Raw genomic sequence first — 12,395 nt, forward strand, 5'->3', positions numbered from 1 at the left:
GTATCTTTCACAATACACAAACAATAACTTCATGTAAGACAGGGATCATTTCTATGTAGGTGCATTTCTATTACTAATCTGGCTCCTTGTATATTAACATAAAAATTTTATTGGGGCGCCTGGGTGGCTCAGTCAGTTGAGCGTCTGACTTTGGCTCAGGTCATGATCTCACAGCTTGTGGGTTCGAGCCCCACATCAGGCTCTGTGCTGACAGCTCAGAGCCTGGAGCCTGCTTCAGATTCTGTGTTTCCCTCTCTCTCTCTGTCCCTCACCCACTGGCACTCACTCTCCCTCTCTCTCTCTCTCAAAAATAAACATTAAAAAAATTTTTTTTAAGTTTTATTAATTTTTCCTTTAAATAAATGCACAGTAAAACTGAATGCAAAAAAAAAGTGTTAATGCTCCCTTACATTAAAAAGAATAGGTAGATGGGGTGCTTGGGTGGCTCAGTTGGTTAAGCAACCGACTTGGCTCAGGTCATGATCTCACAGTTCATGGGTTTGAGCCCTGCATCGGGGTCTGTGCTGACAGCTTAGAGCCTGGAGCCTGCTTCAGATTCTGTGTCTCCCTCTTTCCCTGCCCCTCCTCCACTTGTGCTCTGTCTCTCTCTCAAAAATGAATAAAAGTTTAAAAAAAAATAAAAAAAAAGAAGGGTAGAAAGGGCCAATATAACCAGCTAAAGATTTCAACTGCCTTTTTTTGGGTTTTGTTTTTAAGATAGAATGACCCTTTCCTGGTGGGCAGACCCTCACCGTGGGAGTCCAAAATTGGAAAAGAAAATTGCTTTTTAATAGCTTAAACAGGTCCCAAATGTGAGTGCCTGAACTTGCTTTTGGTCAGTTGCTCATAAATGTGAGTATTTATGCTGCGTTGGTGAATCTTCTGTGATCCTATAGTCCTTTAGTAGTTATCTAGAGAATACAAAGCACAATGAAGCTAAAAATGCAAGAAGCACCTAAACAAACATGTAGTCCTACATTTTAACTAAAATAAAAAAGAAAAGTAAACCAAAATGGTGGGTTAATGGAATGACATTATACAAATTAAAATGTAAATACTTTAAAAAATCAAATATGGCATAATATGTAGTTTAATGTTAAAGTAAAAATATGAATAACTTAATTTTCTTCTTAGAACAGTTCTATGGGCACAAAGAGCAATGTTCATTATATTGAGAATAGATAAAACCCTTTAGGAAGAGGAAGAGATTCAGAAAAAAACAAAGACAAAAGCTCCTCTTTCTTTATCAAAACACACAAAGTTTGGTTGAACTACAAGTGTGTGAATTTTTAGATACACAGGATAAAGAAGATTAGGGGTGCCTGGGTGGCTCAGTCAGTTAAGTGTCTGACTCTTCATCTCGGCCCATGTCATGATCTCACAGTTCATGAGTTTGAGCCCCACATCAGGATCTGTACTGACAGTGTGGAGCCTGCTTGGGATTCTCTCCCCCTTCTCTCTCTGCCCTTACCCTGCCCACTCTCTTTCTCCCTCTCTCTCTTGAAATAAGCTAAAAAAAACTTTTAATAAAAAAAAATGAGCATTTGACTTTGGGCAGCACAAAGGTGTGTCAGTCAATTATTGCACTGTTTTTTGAAAATTCATAGTTTATACAGGTACAAAGTGACATGAGAAAGGTGAGAAGATTTAACTGTTCTTTGTCTGCTTTCATGGACTTTGTTAGCAAGGGGTCACCTCACCTGGGAATAGTCAAGGGATGTTATGTGTGTATGTACACAAATATTTAGATATAAAGGTACATATTATATTTATGAAATGTGTTTGTATTTATAAAAAAATATATTTATATGGTAATATAATAAATATGCTTATTTTCTATACTCACATATATATATAAAGATATATATTCCATTACTTACATACACATATCGATATGTGTTAGTTTTGACTATGCAATATCTGAACCCCATGTTTCAGCAGAAGCTTGCCTACCATCACAGAGCTGAAAAATGCCAGATTCTTGCTCCCCTTGCCTCCCTGGAAGCTAGGATGTGAAAATAAGACTTTGCCAGTCAGATCTACCAACCCAGACTTTGCATTAAGAGTTAGTGATATAAAAAAGTGGACACTGAGGGGCACCTGGGTAGCTTAGCTGGTGAAGCATCTGACTTGAGCTCAGGTCATGATCTCACGGTTTGTGAGTTCGAGCCCCACATTGGGCCTGCTGCTGTCAGCACAGAGCCCGCTTCAGATCTTCTGTTCCCCTCTGTCCCTCTGCCCGTCCCCTGCTCTTATTCTCTCTCCCTCTTTCTCTCTCTCTGTCACAAAAAAACAATAAAAAACATTAAAGAAACTTTTTAAATTAAAAAAAAAGCAATTGGAATTGGGTCTGTTAGCCATTATTGTTACTATTGTTTCTACCCTCTAGGATAATATTAGATAGAAATGTCTTCATGATATATTTCTGCTGCATTCAGTCCCTTTAAAGGGATGGCCAACTGATACAAAATAATTCAATTATTGCTGTAAACATTCAAGAAAACTATGGCATTTTAAAAGGAAATGCTAATACTTAAATGTAGAAAAACTCAGAGTCATAATAGTCACTAATATCATGATGTGACAAGATTGTAAAATTTTATACAACTGATACAGGTTATATCAGTTTTGGTCATGGCTAAGATTCATAAAACGACTATAGTTTGACAAATATTGTGCTGTCTGCTTTATATTTGCCATATTCTCCTAACAACTCCATTAGGTGGGCACTCTTATTTTGCCATTTGTCTAAAGAAGAAACAGGCTTAAAGAATTTGGTAACGTGGGGAGCCTGGTGGCTCAGTCGGTTGAGCATCCAACTTTGGCTCAGGTCATGATCTCACAGTCCAACAGTTCAAGCCCCACATCGTGCTCTGTGCTGACAGCTCAGAGCCTGGAGCCTGCTTCTGATTCTGTGTCTCCCTGTCTCTCTGCCCCTCCCCTGCTCATTCTCTCTCTCTCTCTCAAAAGTAAATAGACATTAAAAAGAAGAAGAAGAAGAAGAAGAAGAAGAAGAAGAAGAAGAAGAAGAAGAAGAAGAAGAAGAAGAAGAAGAATTTGGTAACCCGAGTAAGGAATTAACCAGTAGTTTGTATCTCAGATTGGATTTGAACACAGGCATTTTGACCCCTGCATTTGGACTAAGTTTTTGAGGTTATGACAGGCAACTGACATAATGTCTGGTGATCTAACAATTAAAATTTAAAACAAAATGACTAATTTCCAGGAATGCCCAAAAACTCTGTAACAAAGCAAAATATTCTTTATCAGATTCTTAATAATTTGATAATGCATATTTCACCCATGATCAGTGGATACAATAAAATCGTAGGTAAGAAGATTCTGCAGAGTTCAAAACCCTAGAGAAATGTTAGTTGGACCTGAGACTACTCAGTGTCTCAAAGTACTGATCAGATATTAGCTGACACTAGCATTCTTCTAACTCAAAAATCAAGTGCAGAAACTCATCAAAAGCTTCTTTACATAAAATATTCATTTCATATAAACTGTCTACTGGGATGGGTGATAGAGCTGCCAATGAAAGTTAAACTAAGACATTCATCTCTTAAAATATATTCTTATACAGGGGCGCCTGGTGGCTCAGTAGGTTAAGCGTCTGACTTGGGCTGAGGTCAAGATCTCGCGGTCTGTGAGCTCGAAGCATCGAGCCTGCTTTGGATTCTTTGTCTCCCACTCTCTCTGCCCCTCCCACACTCACGTTCTGTCTCTCTCTTTCTTTCTCTCTCAAAAATAAATAAACATTTTTTAAAAATCAAAATAAATTAAGAATTATATTCTTATACTTGTTCATTAAATTTATTCAGAAAATATTTGTTGAGTAATTTTGGCTCTAGGCAGCTGGGGATACCTACCATAGAGACCAAGATAGACATTGTTCCTGTTGTTAGAGGGGCTATGTTCTGATGAAAAAGGCAGAAGATGATAGGTAGATAGATAGATAGATAGACAGACTAATAAACAAAATAATCATTCTTATGAAGGAAATAGTGAGGTGAGTCACAAAATCACTAAGAGTGAGTTAGAGAAAGTGACTTCAGAAAGGGCAAGCCGAAAAGACCTGAGGAAATGACATTCAAGCTTACTAAAACATGAACGAGAACAAGGAAAAGAGTTCTGAGCATAGAAAACCTACAGAATCCATCAACAGGTACACACCTCCGAAGAAACAATGTAAACATTCCTTGTTCTTTCCTAACATCTTCTGGATACTTCCAAATCTGTTTTCATTTTAATAAAGTACACTTCATTCACGAACTTCCTTGAGAGCCCGTACCACAGTTTACTCATCTTCATAGCCCTGATATTTTCACACAATGCCTTGACACCCTCAAAACAGAGTTGAAGGGCAGCTAAATAAATAGATGAATGAAGGGTTAACAATGAATTTGAAAGGTTTCTTAAAAGAAATTTTAAAACTTATGGTGCAGGGTAATGTCAGCAAAAGCGGCAGAGTAAAGGACTCCCAAAAGTCCCTCTTTAAAATCAATGAAAAATCTGATAAAAATCGCCGGAATTAACTTTTTCAGACCTTTGGAAATTAACCAAAGCTTACAGCAACCCAGGGGGTTTTTATCCAATAAAAATGGCTAAATCTTGGTAAGAAGAGCAAGCTTAATGACATTTTAATGTGCCCTATTCCCATCCCTCTCGCCATAGATCCACGGTAGCCTTAAAAACCAATCACCTACAATCACAGTGCAGACCAGCAGCTCAACAGCCATCAGAGGGGACAGAATGATATTGGAACTCCTTCAAAACCTCATTCCTAGAGAATTCTCATTATTTGGCCTGTCTGAGGGTTCCCTACAAGGTCCCACCTACAAGACTATCTTTATCTGACTGGACTTGGAACTTACTCAGTGGAGTAAGTCTTTTCCCCTGGGGTGTTGGTTGGAAACCTTTAAAGATAATGGACTTTGCAGCTCCCCGAGGCAATAGACAACAGTTGGGACACACAACAGGCAAATCAAAAAGAGTAAAATGAAGAGCTAGGGAATGAGATGTCCTAGGGCTTTGCAGAGGTCCAGTGTATTCCTGGGACTATAGAAATGTGTGCTTATAAAGGACAGTACAAATGCCCGGGGCTTTATTCAGGCTCCGGAAAGCCCTGAGAAGGCTCTAAGGTCTGACTCATGGCTGACCTTGGGGCTCTGTGTCAGTGGAAGTGACCATGAAGGCAGAGCTGCCTACTGCCTAGCGGAGTGTTGAAGGCATGCTCCGACACGCAAACGAAATCCAAAACATGCAAACCGAGGAGTCTTATTGGTTCTTAGTGTAAGGAAGTCTTCATCCAGCTATTAGTTGAACCCTGAACTAACCAAGCAGAAACACAGGTGGCCACACATGATAATGCAAAATTTACAGAATTAGTTAACCAAAGTCAATAAAGAAACACCCAAACAAGAGCTGTGACAAGGAGCAGTGGCAATAAACCCTGAGGAGATAGGAGAATCTGATTTCCAGAGCTGCTACATTGTATTATTGAAAGTGTCCCATTATCAACACAAAATTACAAGACATTTAACGGGAAATACGCAACAGTACGTGGAACAAGAAAATACAGGCCATACACAAGGGGAAAAGCAATCAGTAGGAACCATCCCTGAAGAAAACCAGATGTTGGACTTACTAAAAAGAAAAAGAAAAAAAAAAAGAGTTTAAATCAGATATTTTAAAACGTGTTCAAAGACTGTAAGAAAAATTATGTCTAAAGAACAAAATAAAGAATATCCCTTTATCAACATAAAGGGATATAAATTATAAATAGTAAAGATCAGGACAGAAATAAAAGAAGTAGTGAATAGAAAAGCAATACAAGAAAATAAAAGCAACAAAACCAGAAGTTAGTTCCTTGAAAACAAAACTGAGAATCCTTTAGCTGCACTGACCAAGAAAAGAAGAAAGAGGACACAATTACTAAAATGAAAAAAGAGGGAGATGCTTTCCGAGTGGTTTTAGGAACATAAAAAAGATTACAGGCAATAACATGAATGTAACGAGTCACATAGCCTAGATGAAATGGACAAATTCCTTAAAAAGACACAAACCACAAAACTGACTCAAGAAAAAAGAGACAGTGCTCACTCTGGCAGCACATATACTAAATTTGGAACAATACAGAGAAGATTAGCATGGCCCCGGAACAAGGATAACACGCATTTGTGAAGTGTCCCACGTTTTTCTGGGGATGGAATGTACAGCAATGGTATAATAAATACGTGACAGTGTATTATGTATTTGAAAGTCAGTAAGAGAGCAGATCTTAAAAGTCTGCATCACAAGAAAAAAAATTAACTGTGTGATAATGGGTGTTAACTAAATTTATTGTGGTGATCGTTTCATAATACATGCGTATATCAAATCATTATATTGTGCACCTAAAACTAATATAATGTTATGTGTCAGCTTTATTTCAATTAAAGACAATAAGAAATATATAATATGAATAAACCTATAACAAGTAGAGGGGTTGAATTAATTAAAAACTTCTCACAAAGAAAATCTCCACACCAGATCACCTTGCTGGTAAATCTATCGTATGGTTAAAGAAGAATTAACATCACTCCTTCACAAACACTTTGAAAAATCATAAGAGGAGTGGATACTTCTTAAGTCACTCTATAAAGCCAAAAGTGTCCTGATATCAAACCCAGACAAATCACAAGGAAAGAAAACAACAGATTAATATCCCTTTTTGATATAGATATAAAATGCCTTAATAAAATACTAGCAAACCGAATCCAGCAACATAAAAATTACAAATGTCATATGGATATAAATATATGTATATATACACTATGGATATTTTATATCCATAAAAGTTATATGTATTATACACATGCCTAAGTAGGCTTTAATCCCAGGAATGCAAGGGTGGTTTAACATCTGAAAATCAATTAATGTAAAATCACATGATATAAAATAAAATACTATGCCAAGTGAAAGAAACCAGATACAAAGGACCAATTATTCAATAGCGACTTTTACCCTGAGACTTATTTTATAAGAAAGTTGACCATCGTGCCTGGGATGGGCTCTAGTGGTGAGTGTTGAGGCCACAGAGATGTGGAGAGGCATCCAAGTCACTAAGGACATCTCCAAGAAAGAAGTGGTGATCTTGTAACAGAGAAGAGCATTAAGAATGTGAGAACCGCCGTATGAGTCGGATTCTTGTTCCATGCACTCTAATGTGCTTTGACAGAATTCGTTGTCACACATAGATATACTCCTTGATATCAACCTTCAAAGAGTGAGTGGTCTCTCACCTCTAAATTCCTGAGCTGCTACTACATCTTATGCGTAAACGGATTCTGAATCGTTCCGTATACACACAGCAAAGAACATTTGATATTTTAGGTAAACTGTTTCAATTCTGCAAGAGTCTTATAAACTGAAGACATTGATAGATGTAATTATTACACTGGTACTGCTGTTTGAAGGAACATTTCTCTGTCAGAGGAGAAATCCTAAAGATTATGACTTTGGAGAACCTTAAGTCAGGAGAAGACTCCAGTAAGGAAACGGTGAAGGTGAATATGAGACAATCAAAGACACATTCCCTTTTATCCTTTGTAGATGTGCAGGCATGCACATTTCCATTAACTTTGTAGCTCTAAGCCCCATAAGGGCAAGTAGTCTTGTATTCACTAACGTATCTCCAAAATCTAACTTGTTAGCATTGCTGGTGCTCAGTGATTCTAACCCTCACCATATCTGTAAGACCCAACCCCAATACCTGCTATTCATACTCAAGGCTCAGAGACAGTATTGCCTAGACAGTCATGTTGATCAAGCCAATTTGGTTTTTGGTTTAATTCAACAAGAAGCAGTAGAAAATAAAAAAAACATTTCAAAGAAAATATTTTCAGCAATCATGAAATGGTGGGGGTGGGGGGCGGGACTATCTATTGGCATCAGACTTTCGTCCTATTATTACACTGTTTTCTTCCAAGTCACTTATTATTCTTTTTATATCAGAATACATAATTTGACATATTGAGGTTTTTTAAAAGATGCTACTTCCAAACAGGTCAAATTATGCTACATAAACAAGGGGTTGAGCGCTCTCTTCATTCAAGCTTATTTCTCCTTTTTAAAACAGATGACAAGCATCCCAAACGGAACTAAAAAGTGCAAGGTGGCAATCCCCATCTACAGTCCTAACCCTCCCAAATCTCTAACTCTAACTTTTAAAACAACTCCTTTAGTGACAAAACATTACCTGACATCTATGTTATGCAATATATTCACCATATAACTTTTTACAAAAATCTGGAAAATCCTGAATTCCAAAAACAACTGAAGGGCCAAGAGGTTTGAAGGTCCAAGAGACTTGAAGAAAAAGCCTGCATGTATGTGTGTATATATATATATATGTGTCTATACATATACATATAGTGTGTGTGTGTGTATGTGTGTGTACACACACATACACACACACACACACACACACACACACACACACTGGGTTGAGAAAGGACAAATCCAAGTGTCCAAAATGCAACCTTAAAAAAAAAACAAACAAAAACCCATGTATCAAACAATACAACCTTCTTTGAAAGTGAATGAAAGTGGACTTAGTATTAGCCCTTAACATTAAAAGAAACTAGGCAAATGGGTGATGGGCATTGAGGAGGGCACTTGTTGGGATGAGCCCTGGGTGTTGTATGTAAGCCAATTTGACAATAAATTATATTCATAAAAAAAATTAAAAAAAAGAAACTAGGAAAATGTTTAAGTTAAACTTAAAGGCATGTTAGTGAGTAGCATATTTGAAAACAATATGAAGATATACACATATTTGAAGAAAAAGCCTATATATGTTTGCATTCAAGTATACATATGTATAGTATAAATGTATATATATGCATAGTATAAATATATATACTTGCATATATATATATATATATGCAAGTATATATATACTTGCATTTAAGTAGGAAAATTAAGCAAATCACAATCTTTCTAGCACTTATTTCATGATTTGGAAAGTAAGGGGGTTGCACTAGATGACCTCCAAAATCCTGGACAGTAATTAAATTCTAGGAATCTACCTGATCAGTTTATATCCGGTGTTCAATTTTGGATTATGTTCAACTTCTATAAAATTCTGGGCACTTAGGTTTGCCCGTAACATGTGACAAGCGCATATTTATTAGATATCTCTTCAACTGTGTAATTCAATTCAGGTTTAGTACCTGCTGTGCCAAACACAGAAGATATGCCTTCCACAATGGTCTTGTGGACACTGGGATGAGAGAGGACAAATCCAAGTGTCCAAAATGCAACCTTAAAAATAAAAACAACAACAAATCCATGTATCAAACAATACAACCTTCTTTGAAAGTGAATGAAAGCATACTTAATATTAGCTGTAAACATGAAAAGAAGCCAGGAAAATGTTTAAATTAAACTTAAAAGCACACTGAAGAGCATTTTTGAAAACAGACTTTATGGACAACAGAGATGTTACCCATCTCTGAGAGCCAAATCTATAATTTCATTCTGTCACTGCAGTTTATATTGTTTATACAGACTAAACTATCTCTACTAAAACATGAGGCAGGATTTTTTTTTAGTAATTCACATTAGAAAATATTACAGAGGCATACAATAAATATCCAGAAGCAACAAATTATGACACTTAAGAATGTTAATCCAGACAAAAACATTTTCTAAAGTTTAATTTCCTTGAAATAGAAATGAATGAGCAAATCATATATTCTGCAAATAAAACATGGTAATTTTCAATAAGCCTAGGAAAGTATACCTAAAATACAATAAACTAAAGGATGAGAGTTACTCAGTATCAAAACTACGGTTCTTTCACACCTGAAAGTTATCAAACATAGCATGCTTGCAAATTCTCTCTCTAGGCCAAAGAAAATCATTTCATGTCTTTCCTCACTGTGGTATTACAAGGTAAAATTATACCGCCATACATTTCAAAAATTAACTTTCCACTAACTTGGGTAGATGTTTTTGCTTCTATTTTTAGGTTACACAGTCACCTTGCATAAAATCGTTAAAAGAAGTTTGGGTTTCCCTTTCATCCTTTCTGTAAATATGTATTGTGACAGAACTTTCATCTAGGAAAATCAGTCCTGAAAGACTCAGAAAATACTTAATATTTAAAACACTTAAGTTTTTTTGTCTTTTTTTGTGAGGTAACTTTAAGTACCTTTAAATAATCCCAATACTCCCCTCTGTGGTCAAAGAAGGAAGAGCAATTATCGGAAGGAAGCGCTCAAATAAGCCAAATTCGATACTACTCAATGGTGTTCCCCTCTGGGGCAGGAACTCTGTCTGTGGGAGGGTAAATATGCTTCTGTGTACATAAACAAAGTGAGTGGGAGAACAAAGTCCGCCACCATCTGGAGAGCCTCTTTCTGTGGCATTATCCACATTACAAAAGACTTATCCTAGAGATCATCCAGGCCGATTTACACTAGAAGAAACATGACCAGAAAGCTCTCTTCTCCTGTCTCCCCATTCGGGCTCCTTCTATTACTATCTATGGATGGAAGGGCCAAATTATTGGATTTAATTAATAACCACTCCACCCTCAGTTCATCTTATTTATTAAAGGGTCAGAGTTCACGGGGCGCCTGGGTGGCGGATAAGTCAGTTAAGCATCTGACTTTGGCCCAGGTTGTGATCTCATGGCTCATGAGTTCAAGCCCCGCATTGGGCGCTCTGCTGTCAGCATGGAACCCACTTTGGATCCTCTGTCCCCCTCTCTCTCTGCCCCTCCCCTGCTTGTGCGCACACACTCGCACATACTCTCTCTCTCTCTCTCTCTCTCAAAAATAAATATTCAATAAATGAATAAAAGGTCAGAGTTAATATTAGGGGAGAAAACAGCTTAGTGATAGCACATAGACTTTCAGTTATACAAAAGAGGGGTTCAGAGTTACACTAAATAGTGCCTAGAGTTTTAGACATTCACAAAAATTGGGTAATATTTATTTTTTGGCTATACAATGGCTGTACAATGATGTTATTTATCACTTGAATTTGGTAAAAAAAAAAAAAAGCTCAATTACTTTTTCAAAAAGAAAGGAAAAAGACACATAAAAGACAGCAAAGAGTAGGGGCGCCTGGGTGGCTCAGTCAGTTGAGCATCCAATTCTTGATTCAGCTCAGGTCATGATCTCATGGTCATGGGATGAAGCCTACTTAAGATTCTCTCTCTGACCCTTCCCCTCTCTCTCTTTCTCAAAAAAAAAAAAAAAAAAAAAAAAAAGACAGTAATAAGAAACTAAGAAATTTACATATATTACTGAATCAACAAACAAGACTAAGTGACCACAAGACCTTGGCACTCTCAGTTAAAAATTGCTCCCAAAAATGACAATTAGAGTTCTGTCAAAGGGGTCAAGTCCATGGTGAGGGCTGCGCAAAAAGAAAAAGCGTGCCCTGACTCACTGAACTTCACAAGCAGCCACTATAATGCTTCTGGAGAGGTAAGAACACAGGTGACAATGGACGAAGAGGAAAGCCCTGCCCAGCTCTGTTAGAGAGAAGATGAATTGGGTATGTTCTTCAGCAGCATTTATTCCCCCATTCAAAAACAGATTAATAAATATTGAGGGAGTCTCCATAACATGTCAGACAGTCTTCTACAATCATGGTAAACACAAATATGTACAAGACATCATTCCTGCCCAAAGAACTTTACACGTCTAGGTGGGGATATGAAATACAATCAGGTGAAAAAGGAGCCAGGTATATTGCCAACAACCCATGCTGTGCGAGTTGAAAGTGAGATGGGGTGGAGTGGGGGGTAGTGGTCACTACCAAAAAGATTTAGAAAGAGCTTCAGAGAAGCGGTCGATATCAAAGACAAAATGTCAGCTGTGAGATTAGTTTTGGAAAAATGTTCTTAAAAAGTTCTTTTGAAAGGAATTTCTTGGAATTGGGAAGTGGTTTCCCCACAGGAATAATTTCACAAATTATGGTTAATATTTTGGGCCAGTCCACCAAAGGTCACCTTGACCATAATGGAGCCTTCTAGTGACCTGTCCCAAGCCTATCCTTCAGATAGGTCTGAGTTCCATGGGCCTGGAGGCAGAGCACAGAGTGGGAGAGAAGAGAAGAAAGGACAGGCCCCACCTCCTGTCCCTCCAGCAGGGCCTGCAGTGGTTGTCTAGGGACTTATGGGACATCACAGAAGCCAGGCGACATGGCCACTCCCACCCTGGGGCATTTGGTCCAGGTTTGAGAACCAAGCCAGCTTATAATTAATGGGCCATTGAAAGTAATGATTGACTGGAAGGATGGCCTCACTTTTTATAAAAGAAGAAAGCTAACACTCATTGAGCACCTTCTTTGTGCCAGGGACTGTTAGCCACTTCCCATTTCTTAAAAATACA

At 37.6% G+C, this 12,395-nt stretch overlaps 1 protein-coding gene and 1 non-coding gene across 3 annotated transcripts in view; one reads left to right on the forward strand and one right to left on the reverse strand.

Moving 5' to 3' along the window:
• Positions 1-12,395, reverse strand: part of LOC122219989 (24-hydroxycholesterol 7-alpha-hydroxylase) — a 93,311-nt gene that overhangs the window by 50,577 nt on the left and 30,339 nt on the right. For both annotated transcript variants that reach the window (XM_042938971.1, XM_042938970.1), the window contains one exon: positions 9,219-9,309. In XM_042938971.1, coding sequence (XP_042794905.1) covers positions 9,219-9,309 — 91 coding nt within the window. The remainder of the gene's footprint in view (positions 1-9,218; positions 9,310-12,395) is intronic.
• Positions 6,098-6,202, forward strand: LOC122220787. Its single transcript, XR_006202971.1, has one exon. It is a non-coding gene; the product is annotated as a U6 spliceosomal RNA (small nuclear RNA).

The sequence above is a fragment of the Panthera leo genome, chromosome B2, assembly GCF_018350215.1.
Source record: "Panthera leo isolate Ple1 chromosome B2, P.leo_Ple1_pat1.1, whole genome shotgun sequence".
Lineage (NCBI taxonomy): Eukaryota > Metazoa > Chordata > Mammalia > Carnivora > Felidae > Panthera > Panthera leo.